Source organism: Danio rerio, chromosome 13 (genome assembly GCF_052040795.2).
Source record: "Danio rerio strain M-AB ecotype USA chromosome 13, GRCz13ab, whole genome shotgun sequence".
NCBI classification, from domain to species: domain Eukaryota; kingdom Metazoa; phylum Chordata; class Actinopteri; order Cypriniformes; family Danionidae; genus Danio; species Danio rerio.
The window spans coordinates 20,462,022-20,486,230 of NC_141033.1; the positions used below are offsets into that span (position 1 = coordinate 20,462,022).

The 24,209-nt window shown below is 40.0% G+C and overlaps 1 protein-coding gene across 2 annotated transcripts in view; it reads left to right on the forward strand.

Moving 5' to 3' along the window:
• Positions 1-24,209, forward strand: part of pdzd7a (PDZ domain containing 7a) — an 88,910-nt gene that overhangs the window by 35,000 nt on the left and 29,701 nt on the right. For both annotated transcript variants that reach the window (NM_001442401.1, NM_001190757.2), the window contains 2 exon segments: positions 10,476-10,682; positions 11,111-11,286. In NM_001442401.1, the coding sequence (NP_001429330.1) occupies positions 10,476-10,682; positions 11,111-11,286 (383 nt within the window).

A 24,209-nucleotide genomic window follows, 5' to 3' on the forward strand; every position in this document is an offset into this window, starting at 1 on the left:
TAATATAAAAATAAAAAACACAATTTATAAATGTGCAAATCCAATTCATGAGTTCAAAATAAAATTCATAATAATAATGCAAATCCCATTAATAAAATTAAAACTCAGTTTGTAAATTCAAAACAGTTTATAAACACAACTAATCCAATTAATAAATTCAAAACACAATTCATAAATACACAAATCCAATTAATAAATTCAAAACACAATTAATAAATATGCAAATCCCATTTATAAATTCAAAATATAATTCATAAATGCTCAAAACTAATTCATAAATTTAAACCAATTTATAAATTTAAAACACTACTTGTAATTTCAAAACAATTCATAAATGCGCAAATCCAATTTGTAAATTCAAAACACAATTCATAAATATGCAAATTTAATTCTTACGTTTAAAACACAGTTCATAAATACGCAAATCCAATTTATAAATTCAAAACACAATTCATAAATATGCAAATCCAATTCATAAACTTAAAACACAGTTCATAAATATGCAAATCTAATTTATAAATTTAAAACACTATTTGTAATTTTAAAACAATTTATAAATGTGCAAATCCAATTCATAATTTCAAAAACAATTAATAAATGTGCAAATCTAATTCATAAATCTTAAACACAATTCATAAATACGAAAATCTAATGCATGAATTCAAAATATTATTAATAAATACAAAAAACGAATTTATACATTTAAAATAATTCATAAATGTAAAACCCAATTCATAAATTCAAAACACAATTCATAAATACACAAATCTAATTCTTAAATCTAAAACACAATTCATTAATACGCAAATCCAATTCATAAGTTCATAATAAAATTCATTAATGCGCAAAACCAATTAATAAATTTAAAATAATTCATACATTTAAAACGTAATTTGTAATTTCAAAACAATTCATAAGTACGCAAATCCAATTAATAAATTTAAAACACAATTCATAAATGCGCAAATCCAATTAACAAATTCAAAACAATTAATAAATACACAAATCCAATTCATAAATTCAAAATATTATTTATAAATGTGCAAATCCAATTCATAAATTTAAAACATTTAATACATTGAAAACGCAATTCGTAAATTCAAAACACAATTCATAAATACACAAATCTAATTCATAAATTCAAAACACAATTCATAAATACGCAAATCTAATTCTTAAATTCAAAATACATTCCATAAATACGCAAAACTAATTCACAGATTCAAAACACAGTTTAGAAATACGCAAATCTAATTCACAGATTCAAAACCAAATTCATAAACATGCAAATCCACTTCATAAATTCAAAACAGAGTTCATAAATATACAAATCTAATTCATAAATTCAAAAACCAATTTATAGATGAGCAAATCCAATTCATAAGTTTATAACACAATTTGTAAATTTAAAACAGACTCATGGGTCAGTCATGGCAGGGAAAAATGTAATTTAATGCAGTTTTTCTTGTACAATCTGAGACCCACTTTATATTGGATATCACTCAGCCAGTGGAGATAGCTGATTTTTAAAGAAAACAGGCCTTAAACGAGCCAATTTTGTAATGGCATACAGTTCACCGGAAGCGCTTGACCAAGGTTACTGTCAAATTAAAAGTCCTTTAGCATACATCCGCATATATTCTATTGGCACCATTCATGAGCCTTTAATCAGCAATTCCAATTTACCATTAACCATTAACAATATCAAACATATCATGGGAGAGGAGTTTGAACTCAGGTAGGTTTTGAGAACTGCCCTGCTTGTTAACTTCACTTTTATTATTAAAATATTGCTACTATTACTCCAAAAACATGCGGTTCATATAGGTGAATTGATTAAGATCAGTTGTCTGTAGTGTATAACTGTGAATGAGTGTGTATGGATGTTTTCCAGTTCTGGTTTGCAACTGAAAGGGCTTCTTGTCTTTGTGGCTGTACATCAAGATCCCGACAAGGTTTGTTTGAGGTCAGGTCGACCATGGCTTGTAATTATATGTATATATATTATTACTGTGTAATGTCTCAGCTGTGTTTTTAAAAATTGTCTTCTGTGAGTGACGTATCTCTGTTCACCAATAGCGTTCAGTTGCAGTAGGTTCAGTTGCAATAGGTACAGTTGCTTTTAGGTACCCTTTGACAGTGAAAATGACCATAAAAGTGCACCGAACCACACCGTACCACTCAGTGGAAGCGTGCCATTAGTGTATTGAAGTCACATCAGAAATTCCGTTTACAAGTTGCACACTCAAATTCAATGAAAATGTATTAAATTAATTTATGAAAGTGCTCAGTGAAAGTGACTAGAATGCACCTGACTTCATCGTTAGAGTTTGCCCGTGTGTAAATCTCCCATGAGGACTACAATACATCCTATGACGGCCATATTTTTTCATTCACAAACTGATAAACCCTGCATTCCATTGTGATTTAATGCAAATTAAATTTTTATGGCTGTGCTCTGTAATTCCATCTACATTGTCTGCATGGTGGAAATCATAGGGTCCTACAGAATGACAGGCCATCCTCTGTTTGTGTCACAGATGTAACTCATATACTTGTTGTAGTACTAGGGCTCAAGGTCACCATCAGATCAGCGATGAGGATCTTGGGTTATTTGATACACACACCATGCTGTGGAAGCTCCGCTCAGAATAGAAAATGTGTTGTCGAAGAAGCAGCAATTGACCTTTACAGTCACACTGCTTTGTCTGTTTGTCAAATATATAGCAGTGTGTCGCCATTGTGTCTCTGCATTTAAATGAACTCCCTGGAATGCATAATACATCAGTATTACTGCATGGGATCTCCCCGTGAAAGATTAACGATTCAGAGGACTGAATCTGATGCCTTGAGAAATGTATGCTCAGAATCCACACAGCAAAGTGTAGATCATCCTGTTTTATTTGCCATATGACAAATGAGAAAGATGACTGGAGGGTTTGTGGCCTTTAACAAATACATTCAATCAAAACTGCCTACAACAAACATAATAGGTCCTCCTAGAGTGAATCTCTCTGCAACAGAAATAAAAATGTAGGCCCTATATAAAGTTTTTTGGCTTTTTTATGTCAGTTATGGAGATTTTTGGAATGTGATGCTCAACAGTTTGTCAAAGGGATACTCTGAATATCTCAATTGCAAATTCACCCCAGACAAAATGTACTCTACATGACTTTTTTCTTCAGATGAACAGAAAAACAATCCATTATTGAGAGATAATGCTGATGAAGCAAGTGAATGGGACTATCAACGTCAATGCTTTAAAAACAAGGTTAATATTGAAGTTTCAGTGTATTATAAATGGTTACTGAAAAAGATGGGGTGTAGTTTCCATTTTGCACTTAAAACTGTTTGGAGTAAAGATCGAAATTGTACATTTAGCGATGAACATTGGAAAATGATTTGCAAAAACTGTAAAGTAATGTCAAGAAATTTAAGAGTATGCTTAATCCAATTAAAAATTTTAAATCGTTGTTATTGGACTCCGAGTAGGATATTCAGGCTTGGGCTGAAGGACTCTGCTGAATGCTGGAGATGCAAAAGCAAAGAAGGAGACTGAATGCATGCCCCGTGGTCTTGTTCTAAAATACCGGAATTCTGGGTTAAAGTGCATTATTACATTCAGGATGTTTCTTGATGCTGCTTTTCGTTTTGTCCTAAAATATATGTACTGGGAGACCTGTTCCTGTTGGGATTTGGTGGGAATATGTCTTAGTGAATTCAAATAAGTATTATGAATGTAAGACAAATCATTATGAGGGGATGGCGTTCAGCAGGTCCACCATTATTTCAAGAATGGGTTACAGAATTGGGGATGGTGGCAGCATATGAAAAAAAATGTCATAGATTTCTAGATAAATTGGATGTTTATCAGAGAAGATGGGGAAATTATTTGACATTTTTGGTGGATGATTTATTTATTATTATTAGATTGTTATTTTATTTATTTATTTATGTATTATTATTATTATTATTATTATTATTATTATTATTATTATTATTATTATTGTAACACCATGCCAGCAGAGGGAGCCCTCGCCCGACTTCTGACTCAGCGACGCTCCCTCTGTGGCTACTTCCTGTTTGTGCTGTATTTCAGTGAATTTTCAGGCCATGCTTTCTTGCAAAGCATTGCCAGTTTACCTGCCATACCATCTTACTCATTATATCCCTGCCTCCTACCACACCAATGACATAAGCTTTGCTCTTCCTAATAAGTTTGACGGCACAGCTGAACAGTGTAAAGGGTTTTTACGTCAAGTTAAGATTTATATGGAACAACTGGATGAAAAATTTGATTCAGAAGAGAAGAAATGTGCTTTTATGATGACATTGTTGACTGGAAGAGCAATTGACTGGGCCGCAGCAGTGTGGGATTCTGATTTTCAAATTAAAACTTTGTTGAAGTATTTTATTAAACAGATTCGGGAAGTGTTTGAATATCCAGATGGAGTAAAAGGAGTGTCTACCCAAGTGATTAACCTCAAGCAAGGAAACAGATCGGCTGCTGATTATGCCATTGAGTTTAGAACCATTGCAGCTCAAAGTGGATGGAATGATGTGGCTCTGAAAGCGATGTTTGAACTTAGTCTAGATGTGGATCTTTAAACGGAGCTGGCATGCAAAGGTGAAGAGTTATCTTTTTCTGAATTTATCAAGCTGACTATCAAAATCGGTAACCTCATGAGACAAGCACCCCGACTAAGAATAATACAAACATTCATGAGTTAACCTGATCGAGGCATCCTACTGAAATGAGCAGCCCAGAAGAGCCAGTGCAGCATATTAATACATGCTTACCTGAAGAGGAGAAAGAATGACGCCGCTACCTTAAACTGTGTTATTACTGTGGTGAAATGGGACATCGAAGTTTCAAATGCCCCCATAAAACCTGCAACTCTGTTATGGTAAATCTTGAGCATTTTTATCAGTAGTTAGCAATAAGCACTCACACTACCAGTTACCCTGCAGCGTGATCTGTCTTGAATTATCGGCGATGATCGATTCAGGAGCTGCTTTGAATATCATTAGCAAAAATCTCAAACTGAATATCACATCCCCACTCAAGCTTGCATATCACCCATTAAAATCAAGTCAATTGATGATACGCTGATTGGATCTGGAACCACTCACCAAACTCAAACCCTTACTCTCAAAGTTGGAATATTGCATCAAGAATCCATTTCATTCAACATCGTTGATACCCCCAAGTATGAAGTCATCCTGGGATATCCATGGCTGCATATTTATGATCCGGAATTGTCATGGCATTCAGGAAAATTAACCCACTGGTCTGAATTCTGACTTGAAAGATGTATTCATTTGAAACCACAACCATGTCTGACGACCAACATCGAGAGCCCAGAAACTCACAAAACAATAATTATTCCAGAGTGTTACCAAGACTTTTCTGAATTGTTCAGCAAAACTAAGTCAACTCAACTCCCTTCTCATCGCCCCTGGGACTATGCAATAGATTTATTACCTAATGCCATGCCACCTAAGACTCGGGTTTACCCCCTCTCTTACACAAATCCAGGCCATGGATGAGTATATTGATGAGGCTCTGGACTCCGGTCTCATTTACCCTTCTACATCACCAGCTGCAGCAGAGTTCTTTTTTATGGAAAAGAAAGATGGAGGTCTTAAACCATGCATTGATTACAGAGGTTTGAACAATATCACAGGAAAATTACGCTATCCTCTCCCATTAGTCCCCTCTGCCCTTGAACAGCTACATTAAGTCAACATATACACCAAACTTGATCTAAGAAGTGCCTTTAATTTAATCAGAATTTTTGCAGGGGATGAATAGAAAATGGCGTTTATCACCACAAGGGGACACTGTGAATACCAGGCCATGGCCTATGGACTGGCAAATGCTCCGGCTGTCTTCCAATCCTTTATCAACGACATATTTAAGGACCTGATTAATAAGTATGTGGTTGCATACATCAATGACATCCTCATTTACTCTAAGGATGAAGCAGATTATATTATTCATATCAGGACTTTGATGTCAAGGTTACTGGAGAACCAACTATACGTTAAGGCAGAGAAGTGTGAGTTCCATGTTAAACAGACATCATTCCTAGGTTACCACATAAGTCATAATGGAGTGCGTATGGATGAACTCAAAGTCCAAGCAGTCACAGAATGCCCAGTACTCTCTACGATCAAGGAACTTCAGTGATTCCTGGGTTTCGCAAACTTTTACAGAAGGTTCACATAGCACAGTATAGCACAGTAGCTTCACCTATGATGTCATTGCCCAAGGGAAAACCAAAGAAACTGGAGTGGACAGAGGAAGCTAATCAAGCTTTCATTGAGTTAAAGGAACGATTTACCACAGCCCCTTTTCTGAAACATCCAGATCCTAATTCACCATTCATCTTAGAGGTGGATGCCTCAGATCTAAGCATCGAAGCAGTGTTGTCACAAGGGCACAGTACACTAGGTAAACTGCACCCATGTGCGTTCTACTCCAGAAAGCTAACATCAGCGGAACATAATTATGATGTTGGGAATAAGGATTTACTTTCTATGAAGGAGGCTATTGCTGAATGGAGGCATTGGCTTGAGGGAGCCATTTACCCATTCCAAGTCATCACAGATCACAAAAACCTGGAGTATATTAAAAGTTCAAAGTGACTAAACCCCAGACAAGTCTGATGGTCCCTATTGTTCACCGTGTTCCAATTCACAGTTACGTATACACCAGGAAGTAAAAACTGCAAGGCAGATGCTCTTTCTAGACGTCATGACTCCTCTACTGACAACAATAGCACTCACAGAAAAATCCTCCCTCCTACAGTAGTCATTGCACCAGTATCATGGAACATTATGGAAGAAATTCACATAGAACAACAAAATGCAGCTCCGCCCCCTCAGTGTCTACTTAACAACAACTACGTACCCACAATATTACGCCAAAGAGTCATGCAATGGGTCCATATGTCCATATGTGCAGGTCATCCAGGCATATCACTAACAATACATTTGGTCCAAAACTCTTTCTGGTGGCCACAAATGAGTAGAGACATCACAAACTATGTCAAGTCCTGCCAAGTCTGCGCCCAGTCGAAAACCCAAAGAATTACCCTCAGCACTCCTGAAGCCATTACAACCTGGTCACATCTGTCTATAGACTTCATAACCGACTTACCTCAATCAAACAACTTTACCACAATCCTCCTAATCATTGATAGCTTCTCCAAGTCATGTCATCTGGTTCCACTGCCAAGTCTACCCACAGCCATGGAAACCGCTCACTCTCTATTCCAGCAGAACCCATGGATTACCAGAGGACATCGTGAGTGATTGTGGTACACAGTTTACCTCACAGGTCTGGAGGGCCTTCTGTAAACAGCTAGATATCAACATAAGCCTCACGTCTGGATATCATCCCCAAATCATTGGTCAAGTAGAACGTCTAAACCAGGAAATAGGTTGATACCTCAGGACTTACTGCAGCAGAGAACAAAATTGTTGGTCTGAGTTTCTCCCATGGGCTGAATATGCACAAAACTCATTGACACATTCTTCAACAGCACTTACTCCCTTACAGTGCGTCTTAGGATTTCAGCCTGCACTGTTCCCATAGTCTGGTGAGCCATCTGCAGTTCCAGCAGTTGACGAGTGGATTCGGCGTAGTGAGAGGGTGTGGGACAGTGCCCATGTCAGGCTCCAGCGGGCCATTCGAACACAGGAGTTTCAGGTCAATCGCTGACGTTGTCCAAACCCTCCCTACCAATTTGTTCCAAGTGACTTTCATGACTGCTATCCTGTGTATTTGTACGTGTTTGTTCATTTACATTCTCTGTCTTTGCCCTCTTGATCTGTTTTGGACTGATAGTTGTGATACTGAACTTATGCCTGCACTCTTAGGCCCCGTTTACACTAATGCGTTTTAGTTTGAAAACGCATAAGTTTTGCTACGGTTACTGCATCCGTCCACACTACGAGTTCTTGAGCGCCGAAACGGAGCGTTTCAAAAACGCTGGAGAGGCCGTTTTCATTCTGAAACGCTGCTGCTCCGTCTCAGTGTGGATGAAGGAAAACGGAGACATCTGAAAACGGAGGCGGGGCTGCAGACATTCGCCTCTCTGATTGAGGCTTTTCCTCAATATTAAGTAGCCTAACACACACAGTTCAGTCCTGCATCTTCTCCGTGTAAGTTTAGACTTCGCAAGTTTCATCAAGGCTGCAGTCTCTTCTTTTCAGTTTGATATGGAAAACAGACCGAGGACACGGGTAAATCTTCAAAGGGAACAGTGTACTTTATAACTTCATTCACATCACCCTGGCTACGTTGTTTCACTTTCTCAACAATAAAATGTAAACATGATATAAGGAACTGCCTATTTTCATTTTAATATTAACAACTTAACAGACAGCAGAAATGTTGAGGCGCCGTGCTGCATATTTGAGCATCATCTTCACTGTGTGGATATTTATAACAAAACGGAGCCGATAACAACGGCCTCCTTTCAATTTCAGTGAAAATACGAAACCCTCTCTTTTGCTGAATATCAGTTTTAATAATCGATAATGACCATTATAAAAGTATAACATACAATAAGTTTATACATTATAGGAAATAAAGGCAAGCGATCAGTCAATATACAGCATGTACGTGCTTACATTAATCATTAACTTATCTTTGCGCTCAGCCAAAACACGTTACCTGAGAACAAGTAATAGATTCCAGTGACCAAAGTCAGGGAATATGTCGTTAGATACAGACAACAAGATGAATGAAATATCACGTTTAATAAATATAGTGAGATTAGATCCAGCGGGAGATGCTTGATGAGAAGTCCGACTAGCATAGCTCTCATCTGGGTAGATTGGCTGCAGCGCTTGCCTGAGAGTGTGTGTGTGGTCACGTGATGTGCGTTTTCAGCGTTTTGGTGTGGACGGAGAGCTGTTCAGAAACGCTGGGTAAAACGCGAGTGTGGACGCGGATCGTTTTCATTCTAAAACGCCGTTTTAAAACTAAAACGCACTAGTGTAAACGGGGCCTTACTTCGTTTTATGGATTTGCCCCTGTGTTTGTTAAATATTTCATTATTTATTTATTTATTATTGGATTGTTTATTTATTTGTTAATCAATTAATTAATTAAGCATTGTTATTTTGTTTTTTTATTTGTTTATTTATTACTATTGCATTGTTATTTTATTTATTTATTTATTTATTTATTTATTATTGCATTGTTATTTTATTTAGGCGATGCAGTGGCGCAGTAGGTAGTGCTGTACCACAGCAAGAAGGTTGCTGGTTCGAGCCTTGGCTGGGTCAGTTGGCATTTTTGCGTGGAGTTTGCATGTTCTCCCTGCTTTCGCGTGGGTTTCCTCCAGGTTCTTCGGTTTTCCCCACAGTCTAAAGACATGCGGTATAAGTGAATTGGGTAGGCTAAATTGTCCGTAGTGTATGAGTGTGAATGAGTGTGTATGGATGTTTCCCAGAGTAGTTTGCATCTGGAAGGGCATCCGCTGTGTTAAACATATGCTGGATAAGTTGGCGGTTCATTCCGCTGTGGCGACCCCGGATTAATAAAGGGACAATGAATGAATGTTATTTTATTTATTCATTTATTTTTACTATTATTATTTTCTGTATGTGTGTTTTTTTATTTGAGTTTATAATATTTTTCTGTATGTACTGGATTTATTATAGCAACATCTAATTACAGTCACTGCCGCTTTTGTGAAGGGCAGGGAAAAGGGGGTGTTAAAAAGAAGTAAAAAAATTGTAAACTGATGGTTCTGTTAAATTATTGAAGAAAATAAAAGATTTGAATCGTAAAAAAGAAAAAAGAAGTAAATTCATTGAGAGTAATGCAGCAAATGGACAGTAACTCAAATAACAACTTTATTTCAGATTGTAGCAATAAGAAATTACTTTGCAATTACACAATTACATTGTAGCTGTGTGTATTCAGCATTTGTTCATTCATTCATTCATTCATTTTCTTTTCGGCTTAGTCCCTTTATAAATCTGGGGTGACAAAAAAATTATCCAGCATTGGTTTTATGCAGCGGATGCCCTTCTAGCTGTAACCCATGACTGGGAAACATCCATACACACTCATTACCACACATACACTATGGACAATTTTAGCATACCCAATTCACCCATACCACATGTCTTTGAACTTGTAGAGGAAACCGGAGCACTTGGGGGAAACCCACGCCAACACAGGAAGAAAGGCAAACTCCACACAGAAATGCTTTTTGCTGTGAGGCAATTGTGCTACCCACTGTGCCACTATTGTTCTTGCATTGGAGTGACCTGTGGTTAAGTACATTGCTTGAGTTCACAGCCTTGAGGAAACTGGACTGGGATCTCAGTACCTCTCCAGTGTCTGGGTTACCTTTGCTCTTGAACTTGCAATGCTTGTTATTAATTGGACAATCCTTTGTGTGAAGGTCACATTTTGACATTTTTTTTTTTGTTTAAATGTTCACCAGAGGACAAGCAGAAGAAAAGAAAACATCAGAAAGGCAAGGTAGAGACAGAGGGAAGTACCCTGCAGCGCTCCAAAACCTTTGTCAGCTTGCTCTTTAAAAGTGGACGCAGAAGGGAAAGGTCATCGTCTAGAGACCGGAAGGACACAGGAAGAGAGGACGGACACAAAGGAAGATCCAAATCCCCAAAACATTTAGATAACGAACCGGGTAAGTCCATATGCAATATGTGGTTTACCAGAATGTTGTTGAGGGCTTCATTCTGCGGATACTTGGGAATATCAAAGATGAACATATTTGCATTTGAAAAGCCTAAAAACAGCATAATGAGTTTTTAAGGAGGCTAAATCAGAGAGCTGCTTCACTGTACACTGTTCTGCGGTAATTCCCTCGGAGTGGCCTTGAATCCGACCCCTGTGGTTTTGCTCAGCTAATGATGAATTGCATAGCTGTCTTCTATACAGTGCTTACTGCAGCAGCACACAGACTTAAAAAGGTGTTAGAAGCAAATCACATCAGAATGTTGTAACCTTGACATGTTAAGGTTTTTGTGATATGTGTAACTAAATTCTATATTTTGAAAGAGACTGTTGCAGTCACTAGAGCTCAGAGACTGGCTCCATCTCTTGTGTCCTCAGGTAAAGAGCGGGGTCGACCCATTATTAACCTATTGAGTTCTCCCAGAGAGACTCGTGCTGGTTTGAGGGAGCAAAGCCCGATGCCTAGCCCGGAGACCATGGCTTTGTTGGAGGACGTGGCACGCAAGCTGCTCAATGAGGACGAAGTGGCTGCTGTCATGAGACACTGTAAAAGGGTAAGCATTTATGATTTAGACAGATACTTCTTTCATTTTCTAAATGTTGAGGCAAATAACTAATAAGATTTCTGATTAATACATCTGTCATGCTTACAAACGAGTCCAGGAAACTAACATTTTGACACAGCTCCCAATGGCAGTGGTGAGGAGTAGGTACGGGCCGGTATAAGATTCAGAGGGTATGATAACCTTGGATAAAAATATCATTTTGTGATTACTGCTCTAAAATACGTTCTTTTTAAATGTCTGTGTAAAAATTGACAACTTTTTATACCCATTGAACTAATATTTAAAACATTTAGTCACAGTAAACATGTCAGGCTAAATAATTCAAATAAATCATTGACTTCTACTGTCTTCACTTATTTCAAAAACACAGATTTTTAACAACTTGAAAAGGCATCTTTGGATCATCTTGTCTTGTCGATTGTCTTTTATTCTAGATATAAAGTATCTATATATAAACAAACTCACTCTAAAAAACAAATCACTTATAAGCCAACATCCAAACATGCTATAGATCTAGGGTGCATTTCCGAAAACCATCGTTAGCGAACAAAGGTCGCAAGTTGCGTCGTTACAAATATAGTTTGTTGATTTGGTGTTTCCCAAATCCATCGTTCCAATGAACATTCACAAACTGCGTCGCAAAATTGTGGGAATGCAACTACACCTAGAGAGCAGTAGTTAAAAGCATTAAAATAATCATAGGTCTAATTTACTTTAAATATTTTTTAGAGTTTTAGTGATTTTCATATTGAAAAATTGCTTTCCCTTTGCAGTGCACTTTAAAGGCCATTATGACATTTTGAACGCAGCCATGGCTTATAAGAAAAGCTATAGGTGATCTATTATTTAAAAGCTGAATTTATGTTATGTCTCCAAAGCTTGTGAATACAAAAAATATATAGCATATGTTAATGCTTTTAATTTATAGTGGGTTATTTTAAGAATCTGTACTGAATAGAGTTGAAGTCAGAATTATTAGCTCCTCTTGAATTTTTTTTCTTTTTTTTTTTAATATTTACCAAATGATGTTTAACAGAGCAGGGAAATTTTTGCAGTATGTCTGATAATTTTTGTTCTTCTGGAGAAAGTTTTATTTGTTTTATTTCAGCTAGCATAAAAGCAGCTTTTCATTTTTTTAAATTAATTTTAAGGTCAAAATTATTAGCTCCTTTTAGGCTATATATATTTTTTTTTTCGATAGTCTACAAAACAAACCAACATTATATAATAACCTAACCTGCCTAGTTAACCTAATTAACCTAGTTAAGCCTTTAAATGTCACTTTAAGCTGTATAGAAGTGTCTTGAAAAATAGCAAGTCAAATAATATTTACTGTCATCATGGCACAGATAAAATAAATCAGTTATTAGAAATTAGTTATTAAAACTATTATGTTTAGAAATGTGTTGAAAAAATCTTCTCTCCATAAAACAGAAATAGGGGAAAAAATAAACACGGGGGCTAATAATTCTGACTTCAACTGTATGACATGGGCCTGTTGGTTGGAACATTTCTCCAGTGGTTTGAATGTGCCAAATTGTAAAAGTAGACTTTTACAATAAATAAAATAAAATAAATAAATAAATAAACAAGATCCTAAATAAAAAAAATATTATTATTAAGTGATATTTTTTCTTAATTTATTAATAAAAAGCCTACTGTAAATCACAACCATTCATTATTAATTTATTATTTTGTGGTTTCCCCCACAATCCAAAGACATGTGGTACAGGTGAATTAGGTTGGCTAAATTGTCCGCAGTGTATGAGTGTGTGTGTGAATGTGTGTGTGTGGATGTTTCCCAGAGATGGGTTGCTGCTGGAAAGGCATCTGCTGCGTAAAAAAACAAAAACCTGCTGGATAAGTTGGCGGTTCATTCCGCTGTGGCAACCCCGGACTAATAAAGGGACTAAGCCGACAAGAAAATGAATGAATGAATGAATGGATGCATGTTTTTACCAAAACTAATATTGCATTTTTTTAAAACAATATAATTTGCACTAAAATTGTGGGTTTTTTCTCTATATAAGTTGTTACTTCACCCCATTCAGAGCATAAATATGGACGTTTTACATTATAACAAATGTTCAAATGTTCAAATGACGGATCTGCGACAGAGAAACTGCAGTTTTGGGAAACACTCGTCACTACGTCGTACTTTTCTTGTGGCTTTCTGCACTGTTTAGCTCTAAAGCATGTTTGGATGTTGGTTTATAAGCGATTTGTTTTTCAGATGTTTGCTGAATCATAAGTTGACCAGTAGCATTTGATTTAGAGAGACCTTTTCTGCTGCAGATAGTGTTTCTCTAAAAAACTAAATAAAATTGGCGTAAAAACTGATTATCATCCCATGCATATTGAGGATTTATCAAACTCCTACATTAATTCATATGCTACTCATCAGGAATGAGAAGTAATAGAAAACATGTAACTTATAATGTTAGGTATACATTCATTCATTCATTTTCTTTTTGGCTTAGTCCCTTTATTAATCCGGGGCCACCACAGCGGAGTGAACCGCCAACTTATCCAGCATAAGTTTTTACGCAGTAGATGCCCTTCCAGCTGCAACCCATCTCTGGGAAACATCCATACACAATCATAGACTACTGAAAATTTAGCCTGACCAATTTACCTGTACCACATACTGTATCTTTTGGACTTGTGGGGGAAAACGGAGCACCCGGAGGAAACTCACACGGACATGGGGAGAATATGCAAACTCCAAACAGAAACACCAGCTGACCCAGCCGAGGCTTGAACCAGCGACCTTTTTGCTGTGAAGCGAACATGCTACCCACTTTGCCACCTTGTAGCCGTCATGTTAGGTATTTAAAATGCAAACATACAAATAATTGTATTTTGTCATCCTTGCATTTTAAATAGTGGTAATCAAATTACAATTACATCCAATAAAGTATTTTAGATTATGAAAGTTAATACTTTTAATATATGTAATTTCATTATGTAAACATGAGGATTTCAACCAATAAGCCAACTGATTCTTCATTTAAAAAACTCAGTGTAGTGTAATCTATGCCTTCCTGCATTAAAAATTCGATCAGCATTGAAGGATTTAGTGTCCAGTCTGGAAAAGCATGAAGTAGTTTTTGATCTTTGAACATTTTTCTTTATCATATTTTAAGCGTTAAAATGCTATCATTACATTTAATATTTATAAGTGCTTAATTGAAAAAATTATACTGATTACTTCTAGAATTCTGTTTGCATTCAATTATCATTTTAATTCATTTTAAAGGTTGGCACATTAATGTGAATATATAATCCCATTTGTCTTGAAGACATGATTCTTTTGTGTCAATATTAATTGTTTATTTTGTTCAATCAAACCAGTGAAAATGATGAGATACTTTGGTTTTTTGATTAAATTGCACAAATAGCTTCTTTGTCAATTTTGACTTGCAAGTATTTTGCGTTCTTCTCTTTTACATAGACGCGATTATCAGGAAAGTCATTTAAAGTTTATCATTTAAAGTTTGGTCCATTCATTAAACAAATCTATTGATAACTTGATTACCTGAATGCTGAATACTTTTATGATATGTTTGCCGTATTTATATGTTTGGTTTTAATTTGAAGTTTAGAATGTAGCATGAAAAAGCACCGAATCTTATTTATTGTTGGGTAACACTTTACTGTTAGTTAATGCATTTACTAACATGAACAAGCCATGAACAATATATTTGTTAGTAAGTTAATGTTCGTTAATAAAAATACAATAGTTCATTGTTAGTTTGTAGTAACTCATGATGTATTAGTTAATGTTAACATGCATGCATTTGGATGTTAAAGTGATATAATACATTAAAAAGGGTCATATTTTGGTTTTAAGGGTCTCCAACAACTGGCTGATATGCGTGCAAGATCAAAAAACACTTTAATTGTTTTTTTTATAAACAAAATAATATGCATTTATTTTTACCTAATAATCCTAGCGACTCCCAGGTATTTTTGCAAAAATACACCTCAACCACTGACTCTTCACAGTTTCATCTTTGGATAGAGAAAATAACACTAACTTTCCCCTCACACTTCCAATAATATCCAGCTGAGCACATCGTCTTCACGACTTGACTCATCCGGGATCTGCTACAGTGTTTGTCTGTTTATGGGCGGGGCTGCAGGTTTCAATTTTCCTGTGTTTGCGTGCGCATTAATTGGGCAGGTCTTAAGTTTCGTATCGATGTCATGCCGAAATGGCTAAAGACTTGTTTTTAAGACGAATCATTAGAAGCACTATGAGTCGACTCTTATAAATGAATCAATAGTTTTAAACACCGTGCACTTTCAGATTTAAGCCTTAACTGGATATTTCACTTCACTTAGAGCTGTGTTTCACACTACATGGAAGGTCATTTTTTAAAAACCCATAATAGGAGCTCTTTAATGATGTAAAAGTTAATGTTGAATTATGATTAATAAATGCTAAACAAGTATTGTTCATGACTAGTTTTTGTCAGTAAAGACAATAACCAATAAACTCCTATTGCAAAGTGTGACCCATTTGTGTTACATTGCTTACATATTTCTAAGTATTTTAGAGTATTTAGATTCCTAAACGTTTTAGTTCCTAAACGTGAGCTATCTAACAAAATACACTACTAATTATGCTTTACAGCATATTTTGCAATCTGTAATAAAATACATTTTAAAAGTAACCTGTTCAGCTCTTCTCACTAGTATTTATGTGCAATTTGATTATTTTTCGGCCTTGTGTTCTAATAATGCCTGGTCCATGATTTAGCCTTAATTTTTAACTTCACAAGCCACTGATCAGTGTCTGAAATCTGAGTGCTCATTCACATCACGTTGTATGACTTTATCAAAGACACAATCTGAAAGAAGCATCAGTGCATTTCTGATCCCTGTAGTGTGAGAACAGTGATGCCTTTTAAAATTATTCAGCCTGTTTCTGGCCTAATAGATTTGCCATGCAAATTTCATTTTAGATCAAATGTTCAACTAAAATCAACCGTATTAAAGTTCAGGAGAAGTTGACAACAAGAGTTAGCCTATTCTAATTACTCTACTAAAATATAGTAGCTGGCATTCAAAGTTTTCTTACACTTTACTGGCAGCTTGTGAACACTAAATTTCAAGAATGTTTTGGGATTTTGGTGAGATTTACAAAAGCATAATTTTCCATGATAATAAGCGATTCTGTCCACACTTGATTGGTTTTGATGTGACAAATTGCTGTCTGTGAACTGCTGCTCTGTTCTACTTCTCTATGGTCTTCTGCAAGAATTCTGAAATAGAGGACAAATGGCTTTGGATGATTAGTTTTGTCACCATAGCTGTTGCGAAGTAAATGCTATACCTGTGTATTGTGTAGAAATAGAATTAGTGTTTCCTCAAACAAGGGTCATTTGGCATTCTTTATTGACATGCTGACATGCCTTCACCCTTAGGCCTCGTTCACACCAACACATTTTAGTTTTAAACGCATACGTTTTGCTTCCATCCAGTTCCACCTTCCGTCCACATTTTGCCAGAGCGCCGAAAACGGAGCATTTTGAAAATGATGAGTAAATTAATAACCTCATTGCTTCAACTTAAATGAAGTACAATCACAGTACTCATATACATTAGTTTTTAACTCAGTTTGTAGCAATCGGTTTCCTCAAACAGTTTGAGTTGCCCTAATTTATGGGTTTTACTGTGCTCAAATTGCTTTGTTTACTCAAATGGATTAAGGTTACAGTAATCATTATGAATAGTTTTTGAACTTACATGGTTTGTTGCAATCGGTTTCCTCAAATGATTTGAGTTACCTTAACTTTTTGGGTTAGCCAGTATACACTAGCCAGTATTTACAATATTATACTACAGTATAATAGGACTACATTTTATTCAGCATAAAATCATATTTGCGATTTAGCGTATCAGCAATTTAGGCAGATAATGTCATACACATCTTGTCAGGGAAATGCGGTTGTGCGATTAGAAATAAATCTGCTTGGAAGACCAGAGAGCGCTGTCACAAGTCACACAGAACCAGCAAATACACCCAAATGAAACCCAGGAAATCCTTATAGCACTTGGTGAATAACAGAAGATTTAATTGCTTTCATTGATTCAAAGTAATTAATAAACACACAATCATGACAAAATATGGTTTACCTGAGTTAATATTGTTATTATTTTCCTATATACAATGTAATATAATAATATGAAATGCATTGTAGGGGCGTCACGGTGGTAAGTGGGTAGCACATTCGCCTCACAGCAAGAAGGTCGCTGGTTCAAGCCCCAGCTGGGTCAGTTGACACTTCTATGTGGAGTTTTCATGTTCTCCCTGTGTTCGCGTGTGTTTCCTCTAGGTGCTCCGGTTTTCCCCACAGTACAAAGACATGCGCTATAGGTAAATTGAATAAGCTAAATTGTTCGTAATGTATGTGTGTGAAAGCAAGAGTGTATGGGGGTTTTCCAGTGTTGAGTTGCAGCTGCAAGGGCATTTGCTGTGTAAAACATATGCTGGATAAGTTGGTAATTTATTCTGCTGTGGCGACCCCGATTAATAAAGGGACTAAGCTGAAAACAAAATGAATGAATGAATAAAGTAATGTATTGTTGTGAGCATATCTTTGTGACTGCTTAGAATACGATGAAATATGTTGCATGCCTTATTATGTGTAAGAAATCACATGATCTCAGAGAAGGAATTATTTCAAATACTTATGAATAAAAATGTGATTAGAAGCAGCATTAATTTCAAGTTGTCTTAATTTTTATAGTGTTTCTCAATGTAGATTGTGTTCAAAAAAGCTTAACATAGATGAAGAAGAAAAAATAAATGAAAGCCATAATATGTTCACGTGCTTTCAGATATAACGCTCTGGTTACTAAAGTAACCCTCGTTCCCCGAGGAGGGGAACGGAAATGCTAGTAGTGGATTTAATTTAGAAAATTCCACGAATTGGGAGGATTCGGTTCAGAAGCCGCTTGTCTGAAAGAGTATGGAACGGGCCAATGAATGCCAATGAATTGGCAGCGTAAGCTTGCGCAGTTGTGCTTCATTGCCAATTAACTCAGCATATAAGCACACGTGGAGCAAGCAGACGCCATCCTTTTTAAGCTGAAGAGACTTTGCTAACAGCTAAGGGTCAGTCATTATGGCGATGGTAAATAGCATTTCCGTTCCCCTCCTCGGAAACGAGGGTTACTTTAGTAACCAGAGCGTTCCCCTTCGGGTGGGGAACTCCAATGCTATTAGTGGATTTGATTTAGGAAAATCCATGAATTGGGAGAACTATGGAAAACGCCATAATGACTGCACCTTACCAACGCCTCCGATGAGAGGATAGTCAAGCAAGCGTGACGCACCCACATCATGGTAGGCACGGACTGAACCGTGGCGGAATAGGCATATGGGATCACCTAGTGGGGATCACGTTTAGCAGGCACCTATACCCAAAACGTGGGCTGATCAGCGGGCAGGCCTACAATGTAGTGGGCCAGCACGTGACTCCTCCGCTGAGTCAGTGCTGGGAGCCACAGAGGAATCTGCAGGGCTCACCTGATGGGGAACTTTACTGACAGATAAAAGGCGCACATATCTCCGTGTTAGGGGGAATGGCACCGCAAGCGTGTTTCAACACCCTACTGAGTTGTTTCCTCAATCACCAAAGGGTTACCTAATACCCTTGAGGAAACCGGCTCCACTCGCAGATTGTAAAACCTAGCTAATGTGTTGGGTGTCGCCCAGCCCGCAGCTCTAGAGATGTCTGTTAGAGAGGCACCGCGTGCACGCGCCCAAGAGGATGCAACGCTCCGAGTGGAGTGTGCACGCGCTCCCGGGGGTCACGGCTCACCTCTGCTCAAATAAGCGAGTGAAATGGCATCCACAATCCAGTGGGATAATCTTTGCTTCGATACGACACTTCCCTGCTGCCGACTGCCATAACAGACAAAGAGCTGCTCAGATGACCTAAAGTACTGAGTACGGTCCACATAGATGCGCAGAGCGCGAACTGGACAGTAAGGAAAGGGCTGGGTCTGCCTCCTCCGGGGGCAGCGCTTGCAGGTTTACTACCTGGTCTCTAAAGGGAGTGGTTGGAACCTTGGGCACATAACCCAGGCAGGGTCTCAGGATGACGTGAGAGTAATCCAGCCCGAACTCCAGGCACGACTCACTGACAGAAAATGCCTCCAGGTCCCCGACCCTCTTTATGAAGGCTAACGCGACCAGCAGAGCTGTCTTCAGGGACAGAAATCTTAAAGATACTGATTCGAGTGGCTCAAAGGGATCTGTGCGCAAGCTCGTGAGAACAAGGGTGAGATCCCAAGAGGGCATGAGAGAGGGGTGAGTTGGATTAATTCCTCTGAAGAACCGGATGATGAGGTTATGCGTTCCCACAGTGCTGCCAGCCACCGCGCCATGAGAGGCGACAGCCTGCTCTCCAGCTTCTCTTGGCATAAGAAAGCACAACACTGATCTGGCAAATTTCAGGGGTCTTCTCTGCGAGAGACGCACCATTCAGTAAATAGACTCCATTTCAGGGCATAGGCACGCTGGAGGAGGGGGCCCTAGCCCGAGTGACGGTTTTAACCACCACAATCGGTAGGTTACCTAAGTCTTCCTCGCGTCTAAGGACCACCCGTGGAGGTTCCAAAGATCGGGGCGAGGGTGCCAGATGGTGCCCTGTCCCTGAGAGAGTAGGTGCTCTCTCAAAGGGATCTGCCAGGGGAGGGCCATCGCGAGGAGAGAGAGCTCTGACATCCAGGTCCGGTTGGGCCAGAGGGGCGCAACCAGCAACCTGTTCCTCGTCCTCCCTGACCTTGCACAGTAACTGCGCGAGCAGGCTCACTCGGGGAAATGCGTATTTGCGCATGCCCCGAGGCCAGCTGTGAGCCAGTGCATCCGTGCCAGGAGAGACCTCAGTCAGGGAAAAGAAAAACTGGCAATGAGCGATCTCGGGGGAAGCAAAAAGAATGATCTGAGCTTCCCCGAATCACGCCCATATCAGCTGAACAGACTTGGGGTGGAGTCTCCATTCTCAGGACATAAAGGCTGCGGTGAGAGCGCATCGGCTGCACGGTTGAGCTTGCCTGAAATGTGAATGGCGTGCATCGATTTCAGCCGCGGATGACTCCAGAGTAGCAGACGGCAGGCAAGCTGAGACATGCGGCGAGAGCGAATACCCCCCATGCGGTTGATATACGCCACCGCCGCCGTGCTGTCTGTCCTGACCAGCACGTGTTGCTGCTCCAGCACCGGAAAAAACGGTGGAGAGCGAGGAACATTGCCAACAGCTCCAAGGGATTGATATGCCAATGCAACTGGGTTCCTTTCCACAGGCCCGCACAGCCCCCCAGTCCGTGCTAGAAGCATCTGTTGAAACAACAACATGACTGGACGCCTGTCCTAGAGGCACTCTGGCCTGTAGGAACGAGGGGTCGTTCCAAGGGCTAAGGGCGCAACAACACAGTGTAGTAGCAGAGACTCTGTGTCTCGCAGAGGCGCGCTGCCATGGTGACCGAGTCCAGCTCCAGCCCGAGAAAAGAGATCCTCTGCACGGGGGAGAGTTTGCTCTTTTCTCGGTTGACCTGAAACCCCAACAGGTGGAGGTGCCAGAGCACCTTGTCTCTGTGCATAATTAATTGCTCCGAGAGTGGGCTAAAATCAGCCAGTCGTCCAGATTATTGAGTATGCGGATGCCCACGAGCCGAAGGGGCGCTAAGGCACCCTCCGCGAGCTTTGTGAGGACCCGCGGAGACAGAGAGAGCCCGAAGGGGAGGACTTTGTATTGCCACGCTCAACCTTCAAGCGCAAACCGCAGAAACTGACGGTGGCGATGAAGAATGGGTATATGGGAATACGCGTCCTTTAGGTCTATTGCTGCAAGCCAATCCAGAGGACGAACGAACCGGAGGATGCGTTTCTGCGTGGGTATTCTAAATGGCAGCTTGTGCAGACAGCGGTTCAAAACGCGCAGATCTAGGATTGGCCGTGACCCACCGCTCTTTTTGGGCACGATGAAGTGCGGGCTGTAAAACCCGCTCTCCATCTCGGCTGGAGGGACCGGCTCAATTGCATCCTTCGCCAGGAGGACAGCAATCTCCTCTCGCAAGACAGGGGCGGACAGGGGGCTGAACCTGGTGAATACACACCCGTGAACTTGGGGGGCCGTTTTGCAAACTGAATTGCATAGCCGACTCTGATTGTGCGTATGAGCCACCGCGAAGGGCTGGCCGGGCTAACCAGGCAGGCCGAGCTCTCGCTAATGGACTCAAACCTACAATTGCTTCGCGGTCCGTTACCAGACTTAGCAGCGCTAAGATGATAGATGATATTACCCATCGCCTCAGACTGCTCTCTCACCGCCTTGAATTCCTGGGTGAATTCACAGACGGTGTCACCGAACAGGCCAGCTTGGGATATGGGGGAGTCAAGAAAACGGACTTTGTCGACTTTGCGCATATCAGCCAAGTTTAGCTAGAGGTGGCGCTCCTGGACCACTAATGTGGACATTGTCCTCCCCAACGCACACGCAGCGGACTTAGTGGTCCGAAGAGCATAGTCGGATGCGGTGCGAAGCTCACAAGCCTGGGTTGGACCCACCCTAGTGCAGCTCGGCCAGCGCCTGCGCTTGGTAGCGGTGGTAGGTGGCCATCGCGTGCAAGGCGGAAGTAGCCTGGCCCGCAGCCATGTAAGCTCTATAGCTCCGAGGGAGTCAGATAACTTACAGGCTTTGGACGGGAGACGAGGTAGTCCCTGCTAAAAAGAGGCACCACACGGACAAAGATTGACCGCAATCGCGCGCTCAATCTGAGGAATCGCCACATACCCCCTGGCCGCTCCACCGTCAAGAGTGGTAAGGGCGGAGGGACATGCAGCACGGGCAGAAAAAAGTGCCCTTTAAGACTGCGTGAGCCTACTGTGCACCACCGAGAAGAACGGGACGAGAGGCTTCGAAGGCTTCGCCCTCTGGTCCTCTACGTAGCACCCTTCTAGTCGGTCTGGCCGCAGAGCTGGGGGATAAACCATCTCCAACCCACGGCCGAAGCAGCCCGGGAAAGCACGGCTAACATGTCAGTTTCAGGATCCGTCTTGACAGCGCTCACCTGCCCGGAGGGGGTGAGCGGGTCTGGATCATCATCGGACACTGAAAGCCAACCCTCCGATGCCGCGGTGGACGTCTGGTCTCCGGTGTCATCGAGCGTAGGGGCTACCATCTGGTTAGACGGATCGCTTCCCCCGCCCGAAGCTTGGATAAAGCGCTTGGAGGAGCGGGAGGTCCGCGGGCCCGTGGGCAACGGATTATCTCTCGCTGAAACCCTCAGATCTGCCCGAGTGCCCGCTGCAGTGCAGGGGACAGCTGGGGTGGTTTGCCCTTTTGCAAAGGCTAGCCGCGATCTTAACTGCGCAACAGTCACGGCATCGCATTGACGACATGAACTGCCCGCGAGCAGCGCATTAACATGCTGGACCCCCAGGCATGCAACGCAGAGCCCGTGCCCATCATCCGAAGACAGGAAACCACTGCATCCAGAAACGCACGTTCGGAGCGCCATCCTGAAAAGGACGTGCTGCACGACTGTGTTGCTCTTTTTGTGAAGTTGCAACTTTATACGCACCCCTCTGGAGGACCGGACCCAAAGAACGCCAGGCAAGGGAGAAACCCAGCTCGACCGTCTGCCGCTGCGTGTACCCACTCTGGACCGGGAGAATGCTCTCATTTGCTCGAAATCGCTGGATCACAGCAGGAGGAACCCTCATCGACTCTCTCAGAAGGCTGTAATAGTCTCTGAAGCGAAAAGAATGGCATTTACTTGCTTCAGCTGTGCTTATATGCAGAGATAATTGGCATTAACGCACACGTGCGCAAGCTTACGATGCCAATTCATTGGTATTACATTGGCCCGTTGTATACTCTTTCAGACGATTGGCTTTCTGAAACGAAATCCCCATTCGTGGATTAATAAATTAAATCCACTGATAGCATTGAAGTTCCCCATCTGAAGGGGAATAGCAGCTTTTACTACAAAGTGCCATAGTTAACTAAGAAGTTACACAAACAGCTGTCAATATCGCAGAATCATTACCTGTGCTTTGAATATCACACGATTATATCACATGATATGTTTTCGTAGCTTGTAAGTGAATTCTGGCTTCGTGTAAATGCTGCTTAATCTGAATTTACATGTTGGTGAATTACTGCTTATTACACAACCCGCTTTATTGACAAATGTGCATAACAATATGCAATGTGATTTATTGTACAGGTCTACAATAGAGCATGTAAAACTGTGTGTAAGCCAAGAAGTACATCTGAAGTCATAGGGCTCTATTTTGACGATCTAGGCACAAAGTCCAAAGCGCAGGGCACAAAAGGGCTTGTGTCAGAATCCACTTTTGCTATGGTACAACAAGGTTGTGCTTATTTTCTTAATGAGTTATGTGTTTTGAGAATAAACCAATCAGAGTCTTATCTCCCATTCCCTTTATGAGTCAGTTGTGTTGCAACATAGCGCATTTGCTATTTACATGGCAACGTTGTAGGAGGAAAAACTGAGCGCTCCACTACCGAGAACAGTTAAACAGCATCTGCAGTGTGAGAATGAGAGAATGGGCCTCCTCATTCTTTACTTACACTTTTACTGTCTTTCGTATATAAGGAAACGTGTTGTACACACAGACATTCTATAGCCTACATAATTATTTTTGTTTGTTAGGTGCAAATATTTGCTTCAAAACTATTTCTATATTCAGTTCTAATTTCTAGCAAACGAATAAATGAACAGTAATAACAAAGTGTGCTAAAAAAAATAGTTATATCCAAATACACATGCTATGCCCCTTATGGTCCAAAACCCCACAGGTGGGCAAATAAATATGCATATAATAAATACTACTACTACTAATAATACATTATACAAAAGCAAAT